Here is a 25,574-nt window from a genome sequence, read left to right as displayed (position 1 = left end):
AATACTTACCTCTATGGAAACAGTAATAGAGATAGACAGTAGAGACTTGTTTTCTATTTGTTTGCACTCATTTCGTTGTATTTGATATGTAATTTGCTTACCCTGTGGATCACAGTTTCTGCATTTACTCTACCTCATTTTGCTATTGTAAAATTATGTAAAATGTCAATAAAAATTGAATATAAAAAAAAAAAAAAAAAAAAAGTGCTTTACCCAGGAGCAGAGAGATGGCAAGGCATTAACCCCACTCATCCCAAATACCTGAAGTGGCTGAATGGAGTAAAGACACACCAAACTCTCCCTACTGCAGTAGCCAGACCTTTAAAGCTGAGTTCACACAGGGTTTTTAGGCTGGATTTTTTGTGGAATCCGCGTTAGAATCCAGCTCAAAAAACCGCCTCCCATTGAAATCAATGGGTTCCTTTTTCCGCGAGTGGTTTGTTACTGTTCCTAGAAAAAAGAAGCGACATACTCTTTCTTCAGGCACATTCCACGGCCGGACGTCCACCTGAAGACACTCCCTCCCGACTAGGCCCATTAATTTTGGGCCTAATCCAGAGCGGAGTGCAGCGACTGGATGCCAGTGCACTGCATCGGCATCCAGTCATGGCTACCCATTTTTTGGTCTGAAATCTGAGGCAACCTCCACGTCAAATTCCAGACCAAAAAACCCTGTCTCAACTCAGCCTAAGGGAGGGTTCACATGGTGTAACGTGCCGTGTGATGTGGCACGTCTATGCCACAGGAGCTTTCGCGGGCCGTACACGCTCCCATTGATTTCAATGGGAGCAGGGATCGTATGCGCTGTGCTATTTTGCAGCCGTGATGTTGCGGCCGCAACATCACGGCCGCAAAATAGCGTGGCGCATATGATCCCCGCTCCCATTGAAATCAATGGGAGCGTGTCCGGCCCGTAAAGGCTCCCGCGGCGTAGACGTGCCACATCACGCGGCACGTTACACCGTGTGAACCCTCCCTTACTTGGGTTTCGGTAAAACCCTACAGCAAGGAACATAGCCTTTCTTGCTACAAGCTTTTCCTGCTGCTTTTAGAATGTATATGACAGGAACCTGGGAGAAATGTATACTCCTTCTAACACTTTTCCTGTTCTATATATACTCTGTTGTATTGATTTTACCTAAAATTTAACACTATATATAGAAGGATAGAGAGGATAGAGAGGAAGATGGCTTGAGGCAAACACAGGTGGATTCATGGAGTAGCAAGCAAGTCTCAGGAGGAGGTAGTACCATTACCCTGATATTTGGTAATGATATAGCACTAATCACTGCCGGATGCCGATTCATCTACCAGCACAGATAATTGGATTTGTGCCAGAAAGCTGCTATTGGCTGATCAGATTTGATTGACCAGTATCAGTAATCAGCAATGTGCCAAATTGTCAGCGTATGCAGATGTGAACCCAGCATTAGTCTAAGTATTTATACTAGGGATATATTGGTTAACTGAGAAACAGAAACTACACCCAGATAACAGGCAAAAATCCAATTTTCAAAATATTTTTGTTTCAATTATGAATTAAAAAAGCATAATGTAATCGTCCAATATAAAATTTTGTTAAGATCAGGCATTTAAAGAAATCAGAATAAATAAAAAATCTCTCAATTTAGTATACACTAAATAGCCTTTAAGGCTAAGACCTCACGTATAGGTCCACAGCAAAAAAGTTTTGTGGAAAAAACAGCAGAGCATTGCAGTTTTTCCTGCAGTACTTTCACAAAAAGATGTTTTCTTTTGTGAACTTTTTGATTCCATTATACCTATATGTAAACCGTAGGATTGAGCTGATCTTGAGATTTCAAGATCGATTTTAAAATCCGATTTCCAATCATTTTCTAGCCGATCTCGATCCCGATCTCGATCGTGAAATTTGCTCGATCACCGATCAGAATCCGATCTTTTCCGATCCCGATCCTCAACCCTAGTCAATGCTTCTCTATGGGAAAAGTCACTTTTAGGGTTGAGCCGATTTTGAGATAACCTCCGATCTCGATCCCGCTGGAAAAGATCGGGTCGGAATTCTGATTCTGAAATTTACTCGATCGCTGATCGGAATACGATCTTTTCCGATCCCGATCGCTCAACCCTAGTAAACCGTTATCATTTACGTAGGTATAATTGACACTCTGCAATTTCCAAACTAACAATGCTTTTGGAAATCGCAGCGTTTCCATTGCAAATATTTTTCTGCAATCTTAGGATGGGATTCTACTTCGCAGTGACTGTAAAATTCCCCCGGCCCCTTAACTTACTACAAGTGATGGACATGCACAAAGAAGACTATTTTGAGCCTTATACAAATGAGAGTTAAAGAGGACCTTTCACCTCCTGGGGCACATGCGGTGTAATACACCGCTAGAAAGCTGACAGTGCGGTGAATTCAGCTTTCACATTCTGTGCCCCCGATGAAGAGGTATCGGTGCCGGTATCGTAGCTCTTCTCTGTCAGAAGGGTGTTTCTGACAGTCAGTCAGGAATGCCCTTCCTCACAGTAGCATCTATAGCATTGTACTGTGAGAGGGGCCATTGCTTACAACTCAGCGATGACACTGAGCGGTGAGGAATGCCCCCCCAGTACTCTATGGAAGAGTACTATTAGGAGGTGAGGGTGCGTACAGCACAATAGACGCTACTGTGAGGAAAGACATTACTGACTGACAGTCAGAAACGCCATTCTGACAGTGAAGAGCTACGGTACTGGCACCGATAGCTCTTCACGGGGGGCACAGAATTTGAAAGCCGATAGTGCACTGAATTCAGCGCACTGTCGGCTTTCTAGTGGTATATAAAACCGCATGCGCCCCGGGAGGTGAAAGGTCCTCTTTAACAAGATTTCAATGTACTGACTGAAGTGATGCAATATTATAGTTCCACTTTTTTTCTAGGTTAGTAGATGATGGAATGATGGACAAGCCTAAAGTATCCATTTCTTTCTTTATTCTACTTGTATCACTGTTATCTACATGCAGTGAACCTGAGAAGGAACTACATTTCCCATGATGCATTTATCTGCTCTTACTCCATGTGTTTGCTGCTTACAGGATTGAGGGGGAGTGAGCATCCAAAAGAAATATCACAGTATCATGTGACCTCAGATGTGGGTAATGATTTATTACCTATGATTTCATTAAAGGGGAGAGCAGGCAGATGCATCAGGAGAAGTGTAGTTTGTTCACAGATTCACTGCAGAGAAACAAGGAGTCTCAAGTAAAATAAAGCCAAGAAAAGGCTGCACAGGTGAGTATTTAACACTGCGGTGGATGTATCTGCAGATCATTTTTGGAAACTGGTATCATAGAGAATTACTCTAACACTGGGTAACCCTTTTATTTACCACGTTGTTCTCTTAATAACTGTTACTTGATTGAATAGAGGAAGCCCTTATATACATCCTGTACTGCACAGACTACACACATAACTGGATGTCAGCTAGTTACAATGAATAGCTTTTTACCTGCACTAAAGAGTGCTCATTGTTCTCTATGACTTTTGTTATAGTTTTTTGCTTTCACCAAATTTGAAAAGCTAAATACAGACAAGCACAGACAATGTAGCTTAGTACTTACAACTGACCATGTTCTCCTCACTTCACCAATCATGGGTCTCCCATCTCAGAGTAAAGGTAAAAAATTGCTGGTTGGCATAAAACAGTGTACGGTATTATAAAGGAATAGCTTACCTTACAGCAATATCTTTAATGGAAATTGTCTTTATTTATATTCTGTTAAAACATAGATAATAGCTTGATAACATGAACATACTATCATAGGTCATGGTGTGCTTAACGGGATTATCCGGTTTTCAACATTGATGGCCTATCCTTAGTTTTGTGCGGTCTGACACCTAGGAACCCATGCAGCATGGTTTGCAGTGTTTTTTACATACTTTGACCCGTGCTGCTCACTCACTGTAAAAACTGTAGCAACGAGTGTAGGTACTGCAGTGCTGCCACATAGATTTCAATGGGACAGCGCTGCAGTACTTACACTTGCCACTACAGTTTCTATGGCGAATAAGCAGCCTGGCTTACGGTAAGTAAACAATACTGCGAACGTCATTGTCTGGTACTAGTGACTGGATAACCCCTTTAAAGAAGTGAAGTACAGTAAGGAAGTTTTTTTTCTATTGGTTCATTGGAAAGGTATATGATATAAACTATAGGCAATGGATTCTTATTACCGGTGAATGTGTTTGACAGTTATTTGTTATCTTCTGGTCCTCAGCTTTGACATATTACCAGTGCATTGACTCTTCTGACGCAGTGGAAAAACGTTCCGTTTATAATGTGGAATAAAATGCACAAAAATGTGGATTTTGTTGCACTTTGGAACATTTCCTTCAATTTGAGAAAATTTTGGCAACTCGTAAAACGCTGGCTACCCCTAAAACACACCATTGGGATAACGGGCTTCTTTTGAAATCAGCTTGTCTATATTATATTGATGGACCTCACAAAGAAAAAAGGCAAAAATAGTATTTTAAAAAGATTTTCTTTTTTAAATTGGGATCATAGAATCATATGATATTTCCTAAAAGAAGAAATTCTGCTAAGATCAGGCATTCATAGAGACCTCCCAGAAGCAAATAAAAAGCTATTACATTAATAAACACTACAGGAGCTTTTTAAAGTTTCTTTATTGTCTTCTCATTTTAATACAATGGATGGACATGCACAAAGAGGATTATTCTGAGCTCTATACAAATGAGAGTTACCAATATTTCAATGTACTGGCTGAGTTAATGCAATATTATGTTATGCACTTTGTCTAGGTCAGTAGAAATGATGGACACGTCTGAAGGATCCAATTCTGGGATTAGAAGCTCCCCAGTCAGTGTATCTCCTGTACTCTCCAGGTCTCAGGTAATACTGACGTCCTCTGTAGTTGGGCTCCTCATAGAACATCCAGTATCCATCATGTACATGACAAGAATGAATATCATGGTAGCGGAATCTCTCATAGACATGAGGACAATCTTCAGTGAACTCCATCATCTGTCCTCTAAAATCCTCTTTTTCATAGATCCTGATTCTGAATGAGCCTTGGTGCTGGTAAAACAAAATAATATATATTTCAGTATTAATACAATCCAACGTTATAGTTTTCAGTATAGCTACAGTATTTTATTGATAACCACAAAACCACAAAAGAAAGAGAGGTCTTCACAGGATAGATTATATTTGGTCTCTATTACTGCATTTTGGGATTCATGGTTAAGGACTAAAGTGCCCAATGTGTGTTTTCTGAACCTTAGTTCAATTCCTCATCCATCGGTTTTTAACCAATTTGAGGTGATAATTGTTGCACATGTTCTTTCCATCAAACTCCAAGATGATGGGTTTGGTTTGCACCTCTCTCCTCAATGGCTGACTTTAGCCTTTTTAAAGTGGTTGGCTGGAGACTTCTATTTTATACTTTCTTTGGCTCGCGGTTTCTTCATGAAGGATCTGGGTATTCTGGACTTGTTTGTGGACCCCAAGTCACATATATATCCCTGGGCCACTCTATCATTTCTTTCCTCTGTTGTTTGTACAGGTAGTTACCTAGGTTATGATGGCTGGCTGACTATAGTAAAGCAAGCCTCCACATAGCATAGGAAAATACCTGTGCAAATGGGAGAGGAGGCAAAGCAACTCGGGCTATTTGGTCAATTACGATCATGTTAAGCTCAGTATGAATCCAGAATCCTCAGGCCCTACAAAAAAAAGGCAGCCAGAATAAGTTAATAGAAGTCTTTTGAACAACCCCTTTAAACCAAAGAAAAACACAACTTATTAGCTTGATTTCCCTATAAATTACCTTCATATAGGACCGCTTTCTTGGCACATCCCATTACCCCACCTATCATTGTTTAAAAATTAACTATACGCTGAAGATCTTTATTTCCCTTTTCGAAGCAATGCTACTGTAGGCGAATACTACTGTAATATGTCTGTATGCCTCTGTGTAAAATTTTAGCAGTATAAAAGTAAAATAAAAGGACTTAATGTCATTACATATACAAAGTGCAATGTATGTTGCAGATATTGCAGTCTTCTACATTAGGGTGGTTGTGTTGAAGCATTAATGCTTTTTACAATATTTGATTTGTTGAGATGGTCCTGCCCCATTAGCAGCTTGTATAAGCCAATGTATACAATAATTATAAATAGAGAAGACCCCGGATCCTTGTCAGCGCTCTCATCAATAATCGTGAAACAAAGCTGTGAAATATTACTTTGTAGTCAAAATTAAAATGCATTTCTGACTTGAACTGGGGCCTTATTTAAAGAGACAAGACCAAGATTCTTTTTTTCCTGGTTCACATTCATGGTTAATGCTGACAACATTGCCAAATAATGTCAGATTTCTCTACTTTAAAATTTACGACACCTAGATGTACATTTAGAGTCCATAGAAAGCAATGAGCAGTATATTTGGGATTATTGTGATGCAGATGAAATGAAAATTGTTTAATCAACTCACCTGGGGGCTTATGCGGCAAGATCTAATGGAGTCATTATATCCCATCCATTGCTGAAAGTCAGGATACTCTCCTTTATGGAGAAAGTACTGGTGTCCTCTGTAGTTGGGGTGTTCATATAGGATCCAGTTTCCACTTTCTACACGAATAGAGTTGCAACGTCTAAAGTATGAAGTCAAATCTGGGCATTCAGAGTGACACTCATATGAGCGACCCTGGAAGTTTCTGTCTTCGTAGAAAATAATCTATAAAATTCAAGAGTGAAAATAAGAATAATGGTAACAATATAGATACACATTACAGATAATTCTTACAAGTTCTATCATTTTAAATGAAATGCACATTAATGCCTATGAAATAACACATTGCTAGAAGAATGTTATAGTACAAGGGCTAGGTCTCATGCACATGACCATAATGGGTTTGCTGGTTTACAAAGAAAGTGGTCTTGTGTCTGGGGCCATCAAAATGCCTGTGGAACAATCGTGGATCTGTAATTGCAGATCAAAAGTATGGTCATTTGCAGGAGGCCTTACACTATTTTCTTACCTTGCCCATGATGCTTAATTTACCACCTTCTTCTCTCAATAACTGCTACCTGACTGGATAGAGGAAGCCCTTATATACATCCTGTACTGCACGGGCTACACACAGAACTGTATGTCAGCTAGTTACAATGAATAGCTTTTTACATGTAGTAAAGAGTATTCATTGTTCTCTATGACTTTTGTTATAGTTTTTTGCTTTCAACAAATTTGGAAAGCCGAATGCAGACAAGCACAGACAATGGAGTTTAATACTTACAGCTGACCACGTTCTCCCCACTACACCAATCATGGGTCTGCCACCTCAGAGTAGAGTTAAAAAGTTGCTAAAGTCTTACCTTACAACAGCATTTTCAATGAAAAGATTTTTCTATGGCTCATTGGAAAGGTTTATGATTTAGGCCCCTTGCAGATAACCTTGAGCAAGATCCGTGTGCTATCCGTGTTTTTCGCACATAGCACACTGACCCATTCATTTGTATGGGCACATGCACACAACCATGTTTTTCACTGATCAGTATGCAAATCGTGATTTCTGAGTTGAATCAGATAGAACAAGTCCTATTCTGTTCAGTTTTTGCGGAACAGACGCGCCCATAGAAGCCTATGGGAGACTAAAAACCTCATAGTTGCATCAGTGTGCTGTCTAGTTTTACAGACAAGCAATGGATATCATTAGATGTCTCTTGTGGGTTTTTTTATGGTGGATCTGCAAACTAGGATCACACACTGAAGACACTGTCCATTTTCGAAGACATACTGCACTGATGCTGAAGAAACACTGAACATACACTGAAGACACACTGTCCACAAAAATGAACTTATGGATATTATGCACTTTACAAGAGCCTGGGTGGCCAGTAAGTTCCTGATCTTTTTAAATATTATGTTGCAGTCAGATTATCGCAAGTATGCTCCATACATACTGTAATAAAATAGACTTCTAACTGTGTTTTATTAAAATCAACTGTGGTACAAACTAATTCATTATTTTGGTTTGCCCAGTTGTCTATGCCACTGCTGCCACCTAGAACTAGGGTCACTGGATATACTGTATGTTACAATTGTCGCAAAAGACAAGATTTCAGTATGAACTGCTCTGTCCTATTTCACCCCTTATACAGTTCTTTCATAATCCTTTATTCCTCCTGGACTATACTCGGAAGATTTTTTCTAGTGAAAACACACCAGATTTAGGGTTCTCAATGACATTCTCCTTACCAACTAAGTGATCACAAAAGCTTATTTCTAACATAACCGCACCCCACCTCCATCTAATGTCTTTAAAACTCATCAAATGTTTTACTTTTTGTAAGTCTTAGGGCCCCTTCACATGGAGTTTACGCTCCGTATATTCTGTCTACTCTCAGTGTATTCTGTCCGTTTTACATGTGTAAAAATACACGTGTAAAATGTAGTTAGTCATTGAGTTCAATGGCTTGTTCGTATAACGCGCGTCCTTTTGCGTGTGCGTCTACGCGCTTGCAAAAAGACAAGCGCTAGAAGACGCGCATTATACGAACATGCCATTGAACTCAATGGCTAACTACATTTTACACGTGTATTTTTACATGTGTAAAATGGACAGAATACACCGAGCGTAGACAGAATACACAGAGAGTAAACTCCGTGTAAAGGGGCCCTTAGTGCCCATTATGACTATTCTGCTTTGCCAATGGTGAATTAAATGCAGCCCCTTCAGGCCACTAAGCTGGACTTCATGGTCAGTTGGAAGTCTGACCTGTGAAACAATGTGACATTAAATCAATGACAAGATTGTTGTGTTATCATTAGTAAATTGAGGAGGTTAGCCACACTCATGGAAACCTCAGCACGGTGGTTCAGTGGTTAGCACTTTTGCCTTAAAGTGCTGGAGTCCTAGGTTCGAATCCGATCCAAGTCAACATCTACACAGAGTTTGTATGTTCTCCTCATGTTTGCGTGGATTTTCTCTGTGTACACCATTTTCCTCCCTCACTCCAAAGACATGCTAATAGGGAATGTAGACTGTGAGCCCTATATGTGCCAGTGATTGACAATGTCTGTAAAAGCGGGAATATGATCACGTTATATAGGTAAGCAAAATAAATAAATTAAAAATACTGCACTGAACCTATATAGTCTCAGCTAAATTACATTTTATATACCCTGTAGTTTCCCCTTTTTTTGTTACAGGGACTGCCAGACTATTGGAGATATTCTCCTTATATTGTGGACTTGCTCAATTGTTAATCATTTTTAGTTATCCCTACACCAGTTGCTGCAGCAGTTATTGGACAATACCATTATGGTATGGTATTACTATACCATTATCTTTTAGCTATCAGGAGTACGATATGCCTCTAAGAAGTTGTTACAATACATTATAAGGTCTTCTAGCATTCATATAGCAACTAGATGATGGACATCGGTTCTTCTGATGTTTGAGGTTCTTAAACAAGTTGATATTGTTACCATATGTAATGCTACTTTAGCTGACACGTGGATACACATAGATAGGGTTTGAACACTTAGAATAATTGATCAAACCCCCAGTCCATCACATTGCTTGTAGTTGTGATATCTGGGATGAGTAGTCTTGGCCCCACATTGGTCCCTTGGGATATGTTATCTAGTGTTGGAAGCAGCTCTTTATTACTTGATGTTTTTTTTTTAACGGGGGAGGTTTTTTCAATTAAACAGCATCTCACTTGAGAGACAGATTATGTTGTGTACCTTATTGATTGCATTTGCGGTCTATAATATGTTGGGTAAACTACCTTACCATTTCACATCAGAATTAATGGCCACAGGTTTAATGTGTCTAAAGGCTACCTCAAACATAGCCTATCCAAACACGCTTTTGAAACAGACAATTGCGACTTTAAATACTTTCATGTTAGGCGGATTGAACAGATCATCCTCTAGCTTCGAAAAGGTTTGAGAAGCTTAGGAGGAGGGAAATGTTCTGGGCATATAAACTGAAAACTTTTTGTCCCAGAGGGCTTAATGGTGCCAAAGAACTGGTCACCAGTGAGTGACCACTTCCTTAATACACTGCATGAGTTACCCTTTCCACCTTCCACCACGAGTTGGCTGGAAAGAAGTGACCCCTGGGATCCATCGGCAACCTCTTCTTTCCACTTGTACCTGTACTCCCACGTGCATATCTTCCCCACTTCCCTTTGTTTATCTTCCATCCGCTGCCCACAATTGTCTTCCAATAGTTGTTCCCAGTCCAATTCCATATTAGTTTTAGGGCCATTCATTTTCATTTGTACTGGCCCCCACAACCCCTGCAGCACCCATTCCATGTTCGCCAACCTAGCCGTCAGCATTTTCAATTTGAATGGTTTAGGATTCCCTATTCATTTATTTATACAGTCAGTAGAGATGAGCGAACAGTAAAATATTTGATATTAGTTTTGAATAACCCCTCAATATTCGACTATTCAAATGAATATCGAACCCCATTACGGCCATTATCACACATGACAACATGCCTGGGCCCAGGTGCAGTGGCAAAAACCACATTGCCGTGTCATTGAGGATGGCATGACTCACTTTGTAGGCAGTGTGCTGTCTGGCCCCAAAGCTGATGAGCTTCTGCAGGGCCTTCTGACGTCTTCCCACGTCAGTGTTGCAGCGTTTCCAGCTCGTAGCTGGGGTCCACTTAACAGCGGAGGAGGAGGGTGGTGTTTCAGCCCTCCTCCCAGGAATGTTGTGTGGGGAGACAAGCTTGTAATGAGACAAGCTGATAAGATCTTCCTTTGTGCAGTGCTATTTGAAAGTTAATAGCTGCCTTCATTTTACTTAAGAACAAGGTGCAGACAGATTAGAACATGTCGTTATTTTAGTAATTAGCACTCAGAACCTGGCACTATATGCCAATAGCAACAAATGAGAGTGGTATGAAGGCCCCAATATATTTTAGGAATTCACACTCAGAATCTGGCACTATATGCCAATAGCAACAATTGAGGGTGGTATGAAGGCCCCAATATATTTTAGGAATTCACACTTAGAACCTGGCACTATATGCCAATAGCAACAAATGAGGGTGGTATGAAGGCCCCAATTTCTTTAGGGAATTGACAATGACAACCTGGGTGAATATGGCAGGAGCCTGAGATTTAGGGTGTATGTATCTCCAAAGTATTTGGGGAATTAACAGTCAGCACCTGGCACTATATGCCAATAGCAACAATTGAGGGTGGTATGAAGGCCCCAATATATTTTAGGAATTAGCACTCAGAACCTGGCACTATATGCCAATAGCAACAAATGAGGGTGGTATGAAGGCCCCAATATATTTTAGGAATTCACACTCAGAACCTGGCACTATATGCCAATAGCAACAATTGAGGGTGGTATGAAGGCCCCAATATATTTTAGGAATTCACACTCAGAACCTGGCACTATATGCCAATAGAAACAATTGAGGGTGGTATGAAGGCCCCAATATATTTTAGGAATTCACACTCAGAACCTGGCACTATATGCCAATAGCAACAATTGAGGGTGGTATGAAGGCCCCAATATATTTTAGGAATTCACACTCAGAACCTGGCACTATATGCCAATAGCAACAATTGAGGGTGGTATGAAGGCCCCAATATATTTTAGGAATTCACACTCAGAACCTGGCACTATATGCCAATAGAAACAATTGAGGGTGGTATGAAGGCCGCAATATATTTTAGGAATTCACACTCAGAACCTGGCACTATATGCCAATAGCAACATATGAGGGTGGTATGAAGGCCCCGATTTCTTTAGGGAATTGACAATGACAACCTGGGTGAATATGGCAGGAGCCTGAGATGTAGGGTGTATGTATCCCCAAATTATTTGGGGAATTAACAGTCAGCACCTGGCACTATATGCCAATAGCAACAATTGAGGGTGGTATGAAGGCCCCAATATATTTTAGGAATTCACACTCAGAACCTGGCACTATATGCCAATAGAAACAATTGAGGGTGGTATGAAGGCCCCAATATATTTTAGGAATTCACACTCAGAACCTGGCACTATATGCCAATAGCAACAATTGAGGGTGGTATGAAGGCCCCAATATATTTTAGGAATTCACACTCAGAACCTGGCACTATATGCCAATAGCAACAATTGAGGGTGGTATGAAGGCCCCAATATATTTTAGGAATTCACACTCAGAACCTGGCACTATATGCCAATAGAAACAATTGAGGGTGGTATGAAGGCCCCAATATATTTTAGGAATTCACACTCAGAACCTGGCACTATATGCCAATAGCAACAATTGAGGGTGGTATGAAGGCCCCAATATATTTTAGGAATTCACACTCAGAACCTGGCACTATATGCCAATAGCAACAATTGAGGGTGGTATGAAGGCCCCAATATATTTTAGGAATTCACACTCAGAACCTGGCACTATATGCCAATAGAAACAATTGAGGGTGGTATGAAGGCCGCAATATATTTTAGGAATTCACACTCAGAACCTGGCACTATATGCCAATAGCAACATATGAGGGTGGTATGAAGGCCCCGATTTCTTTAGGGAATTGACAATGACAACCTGGGTGAATATGGCAGGAGCCTGAGATGTAGGGTGTATGTATCCCCAAATTATTTGGGGAATTAACAGTCAGCACCTGGCACTATATGCCAATAGCAACAATTGAGGGTGGTATGAAGGCCCCAATATATTTTAGGAATTCACACTCAGAACCTGGCACTATATGCCAATAGCAACAATTGAGGGTGGTATGAAGGCCCCAATATATTTTAGGAATTCACACTCAGAACCTGGCACTATATGCCAATAGCAACAATTGAGGGTGGTATGAAGGCCCCAATATATTTTAGGAATTCACACTCAGAACCTGGCACTATATGCCAATAGCAACAATTGAGGGTGGTATGAAGGCCCCAATATATTTTAGGAATTCACACTCAGAACCTGGCACTATATGCCAATAGAAACAATTGAGGGTGGTATGAAGGCCCCAATATATTTTAGGAATTCACACTCAGAACCTGGCACTATATGCCAATAGCAACAATTGAGGGTGGTATGAAGGCCCCCATATATTTTAGGAATTCACACTCAGAACCTGGCACTATATGCCAATAGCAACAAATGAGGGTGGTATGAAGGCCCCAATTTCTTTAGGGAATTGACAATGACAACCTGGGTGAATATGGCAGGAGCCTGAGATGTAGGGTGTATGTATCCCTAAATTATTTGGGGAATTAACAGTCAGCACCTGGCACTATATGCCAATAGAAACAATTGAGCGTGGAATGAAGGCCCCAATATATTTTAGGAATTCACACTCAGAACCCGGCACTATATGCCAATAGCAAGAATTGAGGGTGGTATGAAGGCCCCAAATAATTTGGGGATTTAAGACTGACAACCCAGGTGAATATTCCAGTGTATACAAGTTAGGTGCGGGGGGGGGGGGGGAACACTGTCATACCCTATATAACCTTAATCCACATTTCAGTGTATACCAGTTAGCTACGGGGGGGGGGGGGGGGGTTGCAAACTGTTAGAACGTGGATTGAGGGTATATGGGCTCAGCATTTCAGTGTATGCCAGTTAGTGCCGGGGGGTACACTGTTAGGACGTGGATTAAGGGTATATAGAGTATGTGGGAATACACTTTCAGTGTGCTTTGTGCTATGATGTGCCTCATTACTGTTGTAAATTTTGTGTTTCTTACCTATTTCATTCAGTAAATAACTTTGAAACTAAAAATCTCTTTTGGCAACTTGGCATCTAAATATAATATGCAGAAAATTCAGAAAGCTTCCCATTAATCAATAATAAAGAACTAAAGCCGAAAGCCTTGGTGAATAAAATTTACACTTAAAATTTAAAAAAAAACAAAAAAAACATGAGATTTATAGGCAGTTATAGAGACCTAATGAAAGGAAATAAAAATGTTCTCAGGTTAGTATACACTACAGGACGTCTTTAAAGTTTCTTCTCATACAGTGAATATATTTATTGTTTTCTCATTTTGATGAACAATCAGAAACATGATTATTCTGAGCTTTATACAAATGAGAGTTGACAATATTTCAATGTACTGACTGAGTAAATGCAATATTATAGTTGCACTTTATCTAGGTTAGTAGAAATGAAGGACACGTCTGAAGGATCCAATTCTGGGATTAGAGGCTCCCCAGTCACTGTATCTCCTGTACTCTCCAGGTCTCAGGTAATACTGACGTCCTCTGTAGTTGGGCTCCTCATAGAACATCCAGTATCCATCATTTACTTGGCAAGAATGAATGTCATTGTAGCGGAATCTGTCATAGACATGAGGACAATCTTCACTGAACTCCATCATCTGACCTCTAAAGTCCTCTTTTTCATAGATCCTGATTCTGAATGATCCTTGGTGCTGGGGAAACATAATAGGATGTAGTTTCATTACTAATACAATCCAACGTTATAGTGTTCTGTATAGCTACAGTAATAATAAATTTTATTTATATAGCGCCAACATATTCCACAGCGCTGTACAATTTGTAGCGTTCAAATACAGACAGAAAGATACATTACAAAGAAAGTCAATTCATACAATGGGACTGGGGGCCCTGTTCGCAAGAGCTTACAATCTGTGAGGTATTAATGGTAACCACAAAACTGGAAAAAAAGAGAGGTCTTCACAGGAAAGATAACATTTGGTCTCTATTACTGCAAATTTGGGTTTCATAGTTAAAGACTAAAAGACCCAATGTGTGTTTTCTGAACATTAGTGGAATTCTTCATCCATCGGTTTTCAGCCAATTCAGTACCTTTGAGGTGATTTCTGCACAAATAATCTTAACCAATATGATGTAGTTAATGACTAACTTTAACCTTTCTAAAGTGGTTGACTGGAGACTTCTCTATTACTTTCTTTGACCAGCGGTTTCTTCATGCAGGTTCTGGGTGTTCTGGGTTTGTTCTGACCCTAGGTCACATACTTGGAACCAGCCTCCATCCCCTGGGTCATTCTGCCTCCTCCTTCCTCTTTCTTTTTCACAGGTAATTACCTGGGCTATGAGGGTTGACTGACTATAGTAATGCAAGCCTTCCGAGCATAGGTAAATACTGTAAGGAAATTGTAATAGGAGCAATTCCCCAGTACCTGCTGATGAACCCTGGGGGAAAGGGCATAGTGACAGTGAGCCCTAAGCTGAAACCCCCTGCTGTCCCCTCCCGCTTGCCAGTCCTATCCTAAGCAATAGATGGCAACTGGTGAAGGGCCCCTTTCTATATGTGACAACACAAAACACAGTCAAGACAAGCAACAACAAATGGAGGTCAGGTAGCCAAGGGTCCAGTAACAATCAAGCAATGCAATACAGAATCAAAATCCAAAAGAATAGTCACAAGTAGTGTTGAGCCGATCTTGAGATATCAGGATCGTTTGTAAAATCAGATATCCGATCATTTTCCATTCGAACTTCAGCGAGGCGAGAAGAGGAGCGAGAACAGTGGGGACCGGACCAGCGGCAGCGCTTCTGTGCAGGTAAGTGTTAGCTACTAGAGATAGAGTCTCCCATTAGAATGAATGGATGCAGCCAGCGTGCAGGGGATTAAGCGGCCGGACGCCGGGACACGCTGTGTGTCGGCTGCATCCATTCATTCCTATGGGACCTAGCTAACATTGTTAGCTTTTCCCACAATGCTTGGCCAGTAGCATTGTGGGAAATAACCTCTGACCTCTATCGCGCCTAAAAAGATTGGGATCGGAATTCCGATCGTGATCGTGAAATTTACTCGATCGCTGATCGGAATATGATCTTTTCCGATCTTTTCGCTCACCCCTAGTCACAAGGGAAGCCAAGTGTCAGAGGTCACTAATATAATAGTAGAAGAAAGAGGAGATTAGCAGGGACAAAGTCTAAGGACAGAGACATAAAAGCCAGCAAGCCTATGTGGGCTGATGACCTGTATATAGGAAGCCAAAGACCCGCCCTAGGCTTGATTGGAAGACAGGCTGTCAATCTCACAGGCAAGGCTAGAATTAACTATTTGATGAAAATAGGGAAACAAGGTGCTGGAGATATATTTGGTGAAAATTCAATTACAGATATAGGTAAGAGAGCAATGTTCACACAGTGCAATGAAAAACTCTAAGCAAAGAATCAAACTGTGCATGCCTCCTGTGCCATAGCATGCAAGCAGAAGGTGGTACAGAGAGCCAAACAGCCAGAGATGTTACAAATACCTATTCAAATGGGAGAGGAGGAAGGATGCAAAGCAATATGGGTGAATGGGGCTAGTTAGAATCATGTGACCCACAATAGGATCCAGTCCAGGACCCCCAAGCCCTGCAGGAAGATTCAACCAGCCAGTGTAAGTTAACAAGAAGTCTTTTCACAACCCCTTTTTAACCAAGAGAAGCACAACTTTTTTAGCTTTATTTTCCTAGATATTACCTTCATGAAGGGCCACTTTTCTGGTACATCCCATTACCCCACCTATCATTGTTTCAATTTAGACTATAAGCTGAAGATCTTTATTGATTTTTCTTTTAAAAGCAATGCTACTGTAGGGGAATACTTCTGTAATATGTCTGTATGCCAAAAAGTAAAATAAAAGTAAAATAAAAGGATTTAATGAGATTGCATATACCAAGTGCAATGTATGTTGCAGATATTGCAGTCTTCTACATAAGTTGGTTGTGCTGAAGGATTAATGCTTTTCAGAATATTTAATTTGCTTAGATTGTTACAGATGATCCTGACCATTAGCAGCTTGTATAAGCCAGTTTATAGAATAATTGTAAATAGAGAAGACCCCAGATCCTTATCAGCACCCTCATCAATGATCGTGAAACAAAGCTGTGGTTTAAGGTATTTTTGTCAAAGTTAAACTGCTTTTTTGACTTGGAATATGGAATATGGAACTAGGTCCATATTTAAAGAGACAAGTCCAAGATTGGCAAATAGGGTCCAGTTTCTCCTATTTCTTCTAAAATCTGTGGCACCTAGATGTCCAGTTAGAATGCAATGAGCAGTATATTTGGGACTATTGTGATGCAGATGAAATTAAAAATTGTTTAATCAACTGACCTGGGGGCTTATGCGGCAAGATCTTATGGAGTCATTGTAACCCATCCATTGCTGGAAGTCAGGATACTCTCCTCTATGGAGAAAGTACTGGTGTCCTCTGTAGTTGGGATGTTCATACAGGATCCAATTTCCACTTTCTACACGGATAGAGTTGCAACGTCTAAAGTATGAAGATAAATCTGAGCATTCAGAGTGACACTCATATGAGCGACCCTGGAAGTTTCTGTCTTCATAGAAGATTATCTATAAAATTCAAGTGTGAAAATAAGAATAATGGTAACAATATAGATGTATATCATAGATAATTCTAACAATTTCTATCATTTAAAATAAAATACATATTAATGCCCATGAAATAACACAATAAATAGAGCAATACTGTTTTAAATGCCATTTTGTTTGCTACACTTAGGTCTAGTTACATCTCCTGCACATGAACATAATAAATTTTCTGTCCACTAATATTGATCCGCAGTCTGCAAAAATACTCCTCCACATTACATCAGTTTATCTTTTCAAATCACTGATCTTGTATGATTCCCTACACTGGTTTGTACTGCAAATACGGGCAAAAATAGGACGTTTCACAATTTACAGTCCTTGTATATTACACGGACAGACAGCCACATAAAAATGTGGTTGTGTGTCTGGAGCCATAAAAATGTCTGTGGATCTGTAATTGCGGATCAAAAGTACAGACATGTGCAGGAGGCCTTATACTATGTTCTTACCTTGCCCATGATGCTTAATTTACCACCTTGTTCTCTCAGTAACTGCTACCTGACTGGATAGAGGAAGCCCTTATATACATCCTGTACTGCACGGGCTACACACAGAACTGTATGTCAGCTAGTTACAATGAATAGCTTTTTACATGTAGTAAAGAGTATTCATTGTTCTCTATGACTTTTGTTATAGTTTTTTTGCTTTCACCAAATTTGAAAAGCTGAATGCAGACAAGCACAGACAATGTAGCTTAGTACTTGCAGCTGACCACGTTCTCCCCACTACACCAATCAAGAGTCTCCCATCTCAGAGTAGAGGTAAGCATTACTGGTTTGCATACCAGGTCTATGGTACTTAAAAAGAAAATCTTACCTTACTAAAGCATCTTCAATGAAAAGATTTTTTTTCTATGGCTCATTGAAAATGCATATGGTTTAAACTATAGTCCATCAGCTTCACCTAGACCAGCGGTTCTCAACCTGTGGGTCGCGACCCTGGCGGGGGTCGAACGACCAAAACACAGGGGTTGCCTGAAGCATACCTCCCAACCGTCCCATTCAGTGGGAGGTATGTCCCGGTTTCAACAGAGTTGAACACATAGACGATTAAAGCAGGAGCTGTCACAGCCAGCTCCTGCTTTAATGCTGTGCCGCGGCTTCTGTATGTGTAGCCGCGATGTGATGACGTCACATCGCGCCTACAACTATATGAGTAAGCGAGACTGTGGAGAGAGCGGCGGTGGAGCGTTGTAAGGTGAGTATAAGAGGTTTTATTTGTTTTAAACATTAAGGTGGAACATAATGAAGGGGCAGATGAAGGGGGGGGGGCGGCATGACACTGGGGGCAGAGATGGAGGGACATAAAACTGTGGGCAGATGAAGGGGGGATGGCATGACACTGGGGGCAGAGATGGGAGGACATGAAACTGGGGCAGAGATGGAGGGGGGGACATGAATCTGGGGGCAGATGAAGGGGTTATATGAAATTGGGGGAGAGGATGGCGAGGGGACATATAATGTACGGGTGACTGTAGGAGGATTATACTGTGTGGGAGCACATGAAAAATGAATGAGAATGGGCGGAGTCAACATAAAAGTGCCGCATGTTTTGTCCCTCTTTCTAATCTTCAAACGTTGGGAGGTATGCCTAAAGCCATCAGAAAATACATATTTCCGATGGCTTTAGTCACTCAGAAGCCGCGCTACTGTCTGCAGCAACACTATTCAGCTGGAACGCACCCCGTTATGGACGCACATTCCAAACTAAATTGGGTCACCGTAACATTAGGAACTGTATTGCGGGGTCACGGCATTAGAAAGGTTGAGAACCACTGATCTAGACTGTGGAATAAAATATGTCAAAATCTACATTTTGATGCATTTTGGCACATTTCAGCACTATTTGAGATTTAAGTGTACATGGCTTATCAGAAAAATAGCTTAAGATGGTATACAAATCTGGCTTAAACTAAGAAAACTAATAGTGTAAACTTAGACTAGACATAACCACTGTCTAGTTTATCATCCAGCATCACCACCAGTGCTATTTTAATAAATCTTTGGATTTTCCCACAGTCTGTCTAAATCTACACTGTCTACAATCTAAACACCATTAAATCTGCCCAATCTTTTGTTTTTGGATCAGAAGCCAGTTTCTCTATTCATTTCTATGATATATATCAAAAGTCTTATAGGAATAGAGATAGCAGGATAGATTAATAAAACTGTCTAAAAGCAAAACAGTTTAGGTTGCCTCTGGCAAATAGAAAAATGCCTATTAAACGCTGTCTCTGTAATAGATCTATTGCAATGACAAGCCTGGGAGCCTTCAATAGGCTCCCGGCTATCATAGCAACCGATCGCCACCCTCTGGTGACGTTCTGGAGGGCAGTGATCATTGAAAAATGGAGGCGCCCATGGCGCCTATGCAAATTTAGCCAACGTCCCGTTTGACCGCGGCGTCTGAAGGGTTAACAACGGGCATTAATCGCTGCTGTTAGCAGTGGGTCCTGGCTGTATTATACAGCTGATATCCTCCCTGTATGGAGTAAGTTCCATACAACCCCATGTGACCCAGGACGTACTAATACACGCTGGGTCACTAAGGGGTTAATGTCATCTTGACTACATGTTACAAAAAAAGAGAAGGTGGAGCAAACAGAACCCTGACTTAACATTTGTGTTTCACTGCTTTCAAAACTTCATCTTTATTCTCAAAAAGTGCAACAACCCTTGGTGACTGGTGGGGCTGCAAACACCAGAAGCAGTATTCAGCAATAGAGATGAGCGAACACTAAAATGTTCGAGGTTCGAAATTCGATTCGAACAGCCGCTCAATGTTCGTGTGTTCGAACGGGTTTCGAACCCCATTATAGTCTATGGGGAACAGATACTCGTTAAGGGGGAAACCCAAATCCGTGTCTGGAGGGTCACCAAGTCCACTATGACACCCCAGGAAATGATGCCAACACCTCTGGAATGACACTGGGACAGCAGGGGAAGCATGTCTGGGGGCATCTAACACACCAAAGACCCTCTATTACCCCAACATCACAGCCTAACAACTACACACTTTACACACTCAATACCACCTCTCTGACAGTAGGAAAACACCTTGAAACATGTGTATTTGGCACTTGCAGTGAGGAGAGCTTGTCACCAGCAGTGAATTTGGCCCTTGTAGTAAGTTGAGGTTGGCACCAACATTTGTTTTGAAAATCAGGGTGGATTGAGCCTCTAACCAGCAGAGTTTGGGCAAATTCATGGTGGAGGGAGCCTCTAAAAACCCCAGTTTGGACCAATTCATGGTGGAGGGAGACTCTAAAACCCCCAGTTTGGACCAATTCATGGTGGAGGGAGACTCTAAAAACCCCAGTTTGGACCAATTCATGGTGGAGGGAGCCTCTAAAAACCCCAGTTTGGACCAATTCATGGTGGAGGGAGCCTCTAACCAGCCCAGTTTGGACCAATTAATGGTGGAGGGAGCCTCTAAACAGCCAAGTTTTGGGAAATTCATGGTGGAGGGAGCCTCTAACCAGCCCAGTTTGGACCAATTCATGGTGGAGGGAGCCTCTAAACAGCCCAGTTTGGGCAAATTCATGGTGGAGGGAGCCTCTAACCAGCCCAGTTTGGACCAATTAATGGTGGAGGGAGCCTCTAAACAGCCCAGTTTGGACCAATTAATGGTGGAGGGAGCCTCTAACCAGCCCAGTTTGGACCAATTAATGGTGGAGGGAGCCTCTAACCAGCCCAGTTTGGACCAATTAATGGTGGAGGGAGCCTCTAACCAGCCCAGTTTGGACCAATTAATGGTGGAGGGAGCCTCTAAACAGCCAAGTTTTGGGAAATTCATGGTGGAGGGAGCCTCTAACCAGCCCAGTTTGGACCAATTCATGGTGGAGGGAGCCTCTAAACAGCCCAGTTTGGGCAAATTCATGGTGGAGGGAGCCTCTAAAAAACCCAGTTTGGACCAATTCATGGTGGAGGGAGCCTCTAATTAGCCCAGTTTGGACCAATTAATTGTGGAGGGAGCCTCTAACCAGCCCAGTTTGGACCAATTAATGGTGGAGGGAGCCTCTAACCACCCCAGTTTGGGCAAATTCATGGTGGAGGGAGCCTCTAACCAGCCCAGTTTGGACCAATTAATGGTGGAGGGAGCCTCTAAACAGCCAAGTTTTGGGAAATTCATGGTGGAGGGAGCCTCTAACCAGCCCAGTTTGGGCAAATTCATGGTGGAGGGAGCCTCTAACCAGCCCAGTTTGGACCAATTAATGGTGGAGGGAGCCTCTAACCAGCCCAGTTTGGACCAATTAATGGTGGAGGGAGCCTCTAAACAGCCAAGTTTTGGGAAATTCATGGTGGAGGGAGCCTCTAATCAGCCCAGTTTGGACCAATTCATGGTGGAGGGAGCCTCTAAACAGCCCAGTTTGGGCAAATTCATGGTGGAGGGAGCCTCTAAAAAACCCAGTTTGGACCAATTCATGGTGGAGGGAGCCTCTAATTAGCCCAGTTTGGACCAATTAATTGTGGAGGGAGCCTCTAACCAGCCCAGTTTGGACCAATTAATGGTGGAGGGAGCCTCTAACCACCCCAGTTTGGACCAATTCATGGTGGAGGGAGCCTCTAACCAGCCCAGTTTGGACCAATTAATGGTGGAGGGAGCCTCTAAACAGCCAAGTTTTGGGAAATTCATGGTGGAGGGAGCCTCTAACCAGCCCAGTTTGGACCAATTCATGGTGGAGGGAGCCTCTAAACAGCCCAGTTTGGGCAAATTCATGGTGGAGGGAGCCTCTAACCAGCCCAGTTTGGACCAATTAATGGTGGAGGGAGCCTCTAAACAGCCAAGTTTTGGGAAATTCATGGTGGAGGGAGCCTCTAACCAGCCCAGTTTGGACCAATTCATGGTGGAGGGAGCCTCTAAACAGCCCAGTTTGGGCAAATTCATGGTGGAGGGAGCCTCTAACCAGCCCAGTTTGGACCAATTAATGGTGGAGGGAGCCTCTAAACAGCCCAGTTTGGACCAATTAATGGTGGAGGGAGCCTCTAACCAGCCCAGTTTGGACCAATTAATGGTGGAGGGAGCCTCTAACCAGCCCAGTTTGGACCAATTAATGGTGGAGGGAGCCTCTAACCAGCCCAGTTTGGACCAATTAATGGTGGAGGGAGCCTCTAAACAGCCAAGTTTTGGGAAATTCATGGTGGAGGGAGCCTCTAACCAGCCCAGTTTGGACCAATTCATGGTGGAGGGAGCCTCTAAACAGCCCAGTTTGGGCAAATTCATGGTGGAGGGAGCCTCTAAACAGCCCAGTTTGGGCAAATTCATGGTGGAGGGAGCCTCTAACCAGCCCAGTTTGGACCAATTAATGGTGGAGGGAGCCTCTAAACAGCCAAGTTTTGGGAAATTCATGGTGGAGGGAGCCTCTAACCAGCCCAGTTTGGACCAATTAATGGTGGAGGGAGCCTCTAACCAGCCCAGTTTGGACCAATTAATGGTGGAGGGAGCCTCTAACCAGCCCAGTTTGGACCAATTAATGGTGGAGGGAGCCTCTAAACAGCCAAGTTTTGGGAAATTCATGGTGGAGGGAGCCTCTAACCAGCCCAGTTTGGACCAATTCATGGTGGAGGGAGCCTCTAAACAGCCCAGTTTGGGCAAATTCATGGTGGAGGGAGCCTCTAAAAAACCCAGTTTGGACCAATTCATGGTGGAGGGAGCCTCTAATTAGCCCAGTTTGGACCAATTAATTGTGGAGGGAGCCTCTAACCAGCCCAGTTTGGACCAATTAATGGTGGAGGGAGCCTCTAAAAAACCCAGTTTGGACCAATTCATGGTGGAGGGAGCCTCTAATTAGCCCAGTTTGGACCAATTAATTGTGGAGGGAGCCTCTAACCAGCCCAGTTTGGACCAATTAATGGTGGAGGGAGCCTCTAACCACCCCAGTTTGGACCAATTCATGGTGGAGGGAGCCTCTAACCACCCCAGTTTGGACCAATTCATGGTGGAGGGAGCCTCTAAACAGCCCAGTTTGGGCAAATTCATGGTGGAGGGAGCCTCTAACCAGCCCAGTTTGGACCAATTAATGGTGGAGGGAGCCTCTAAACAGCCCAGTTTGGGCAAATTCATGGTGGAGGGAGCCTCTAACCAGCCCAGTTTGGACCAATTAATGGTGGAGGGAGCCTCTAAACAGCCAAGTTTTGGGAAATTCATGGTGGAGGGAGCCTCTAACCAGCCCAGTTTGGACCAATTAATGGTGGAGGGAGCCTCTAACCACCCCAGTTTGGGCAAATTCATGGTGGAGGGAGCCTCTAACCAGCCCAGTTTGGACCAATTAATGGTGGAGGGAGCCTCTAAACAGCCCAGTTTGGGCAAATTCATGGTGGAGGGAGCCTCTAAACAGCCAAGTTTTGGGAAATTCATGGTGGAGGGAGCCTCTAACCAGCCCAGTTTGGACCAATTCATGGTGGAGGGAGCCTCTAAACAGCCCAGTTTGGGCAAATTCATGGTGGAGGGAGCCTCTAAAAAACCCAGTTTGGACCAATTCATGGTGGAGGGAGCCTCTAATTAGCCCAGTTTGGACCAATTAATTGTGGAGGGAGCCTCTAACCAGCCCAGTTTGGACCAATTAATGGTGGAGGGAGCCTCTAAAAAACCCAGTTTGGACCAATTCATGGTGGAGGGAGCCTCTAATTAGCCCAGTTTGGACCAATTAATTGTGGAGGGAGCCTCTAACCAGCCCAGTTTGGACCAATTAATGGTGGAGGGAGCCTCTAACCACCCCAGTTTGGACCAATTCATGGTGGAGGGAGCCTCTAACCACCCCAGTTTGGACCAATTCATGGTGGAGGGAGCCTCTAAACAGCCCAGTTTGGGCAAATTCATGGTGGAGGGAGCCTCTAACCAGCAGAGTTGGTGGAAATCAGGGTGGAGGGAGCCTCTAACCAGCAGAGTTGGGGGAAATCAGGGTGGAGGGAGCCTAGTATTAGCAGAATTGTGCAACGCTTATGGTGGATGAGTATGAGGATGCGGAGGAATTGGAGAGGTTGAGTACAGACATGGAGTTTCATGTTGGGGTGCTTTACACAGGTGGGCACAAAAATGACGGCTCTACCCAGTGGTGGTTCATTTTTATCAAAGTGAGCCGGTCGGCACTCTCAGCTGACAGACGGGTGCGCTTGTCAGTGATGATGCCACCGGCTGCACTGAACACCCTCTCAGATAGGACGCTGGCGGCAGGACAGGACAGCACCTCCAAGGCATATAGGGCAAGTTCAAGCCACAGGTCCAACTTCGACACCCAATACGTGTAGGGCGCAGAGGGGTCGGAGAGGACAGGGCTGTGGTCGGAAAGGTATTCCCGCAACATGCGCCTATACTTCTCACGCCTGGTGACACTAGGACCCTCCGTGGCGGCACTTTGGCGAGGGGGTGCCATCAAGGTGTCCCAGACCTTAGACAGTGTGCCCCTCGTTTGTGTGGACCGGTGAGAACTTGGTTGCCTACTGGAGGAACTGCCCTCCCTGCCGCCAACGTCACATGCTGGAAACATCTCCATCATATTCTGCACCAATTGCCTGTGGCAAGCATTGATGCGATTGGCCCTCCCCTCTACCGGAATAAAAGACGAGATGTTGTTTTTATACCGGGGGTCAAGGATAGCAAAGATCCAGTACTGGTTGTCCTCCATGATTTTGACAATACGCTTGTCGGTTGTAAAGCACCCCAACATGAACTCAGCCATGTCTGCCACAGTGTTAGTTGGCATGACTCCTCTGGCCCCACCGGAAAGTTCAATCTCCATTTCCTCCTCATCCTCCATGTCTACCCATCCGCGCTGCAACAATGGGACGATTCGAAGTTGCCCGGAAGCCTCCTGTATCACCATCACATCATCGGACAACTCTTCTTCCTCCTCCTCCTCCTCCTCCTCCTCCATTAAACGCAGTGAAGCGGACAGATGTGTGGACCTACTCTCCAGCTGTGACGGATCGGATGCTATCCCTAACTCCTCTGTGTGATCTGAGTTATCCCTGATGTCAATCAGGGATTCTCTCAGAACACACAAGAGCGGGATTGTAAGGCTCACCATCGCATCCTCAGAGCTCACCCTCCTTGTGGACTCCTCAAAGACCCGTAGGATGTCACAAAGGTCTCTCATCCATGGCCACTCATGGATGTGAAACTGAGGCAGCTGACTTTGTGGCACCCTAGGGTTTTGTAGCTGGTATTCCATCAAAGGTCTCTGCTGCTCAACCACTCTATTCAACATCTGAAACGT

The 25,574-nt window shown here is 42.9% G+C and overlaps 3 protein-coding genes across 3 annotated transcripts in view; 1 reads left to right on the top strand and 2 right to left on the bottom strand.

Moving 5' to 3' along the window:
• LOC142216490 (gamma-crystallin-3-like) overlaps positions 1 to 25,574 on the top strand; it is a 401,417-nt gene that overhangs the window by 199,698 nt on the left and 176,145 nt on the right. The gene's annotated exons all lie outside the window — the stretch shown is intronic.
• On the bottom strand, positions 4,792 to 7,063 carry LOC142216497 (gamma-crystallin-3-like). The gene is made up of 3 exons (XM_075284371.1): positions 7,032 to 7,063; positions 6,485 to 6,727; positions 4,792 to 5,067 (listed from the first exon to the last, which is right to left on the bottom strand). The coding sequence occupies exons 1-3, from the start codon at positions 7,038 to 7,040 to the stop codon at positions 4,792 to 4,794; spliced, it is 528 nt and encodes a 175-aa protein (XP_075140472.1). The 5' UTR covers positions 7,041 to 7,063.
• LOC142216498 (gamma-crystallin-3-like) lies at positions 14,121 to 17,840 on the bottom strand. The gene is made up of 3 exons (XM_075284372.1): positions 17,809 to 17,840; positions 17,078 to 17,320; positions 14,121 to 14,412 (listed from the first exon to the last, which is right to left on the bottom strand). Exons 1-3 carry the CDS (start codon positions 17,815 to 17,817, stop codon positions 14,137 to 14,139), a joined length of 528 nt encoding a protein of 175 aa, XP_075140473.1. The 5' UTR covers positions 17,818 to 17,840; the 3' UTR covers positions 14,121 to 14,136.

This window comes from Leptodactylus fuscus, chromosome 8 (genome assembly GCF_031893055.1).
Source record: "Leptodactylus fuscus isolate aLepFus1 chromosome 8, aLepFus1.hap2, whole genome shotgun sequence".
Classification (NCBI taxonomy): Eukaryota; Metazoa; Chordata; class Amphibia; order Anura; family Leptodactylidae; genus Leptodactylus; species Leptodactylus fuscus.
This window is presented reverse-complemented; position numbering and strand designations above follow the sequence as displayed.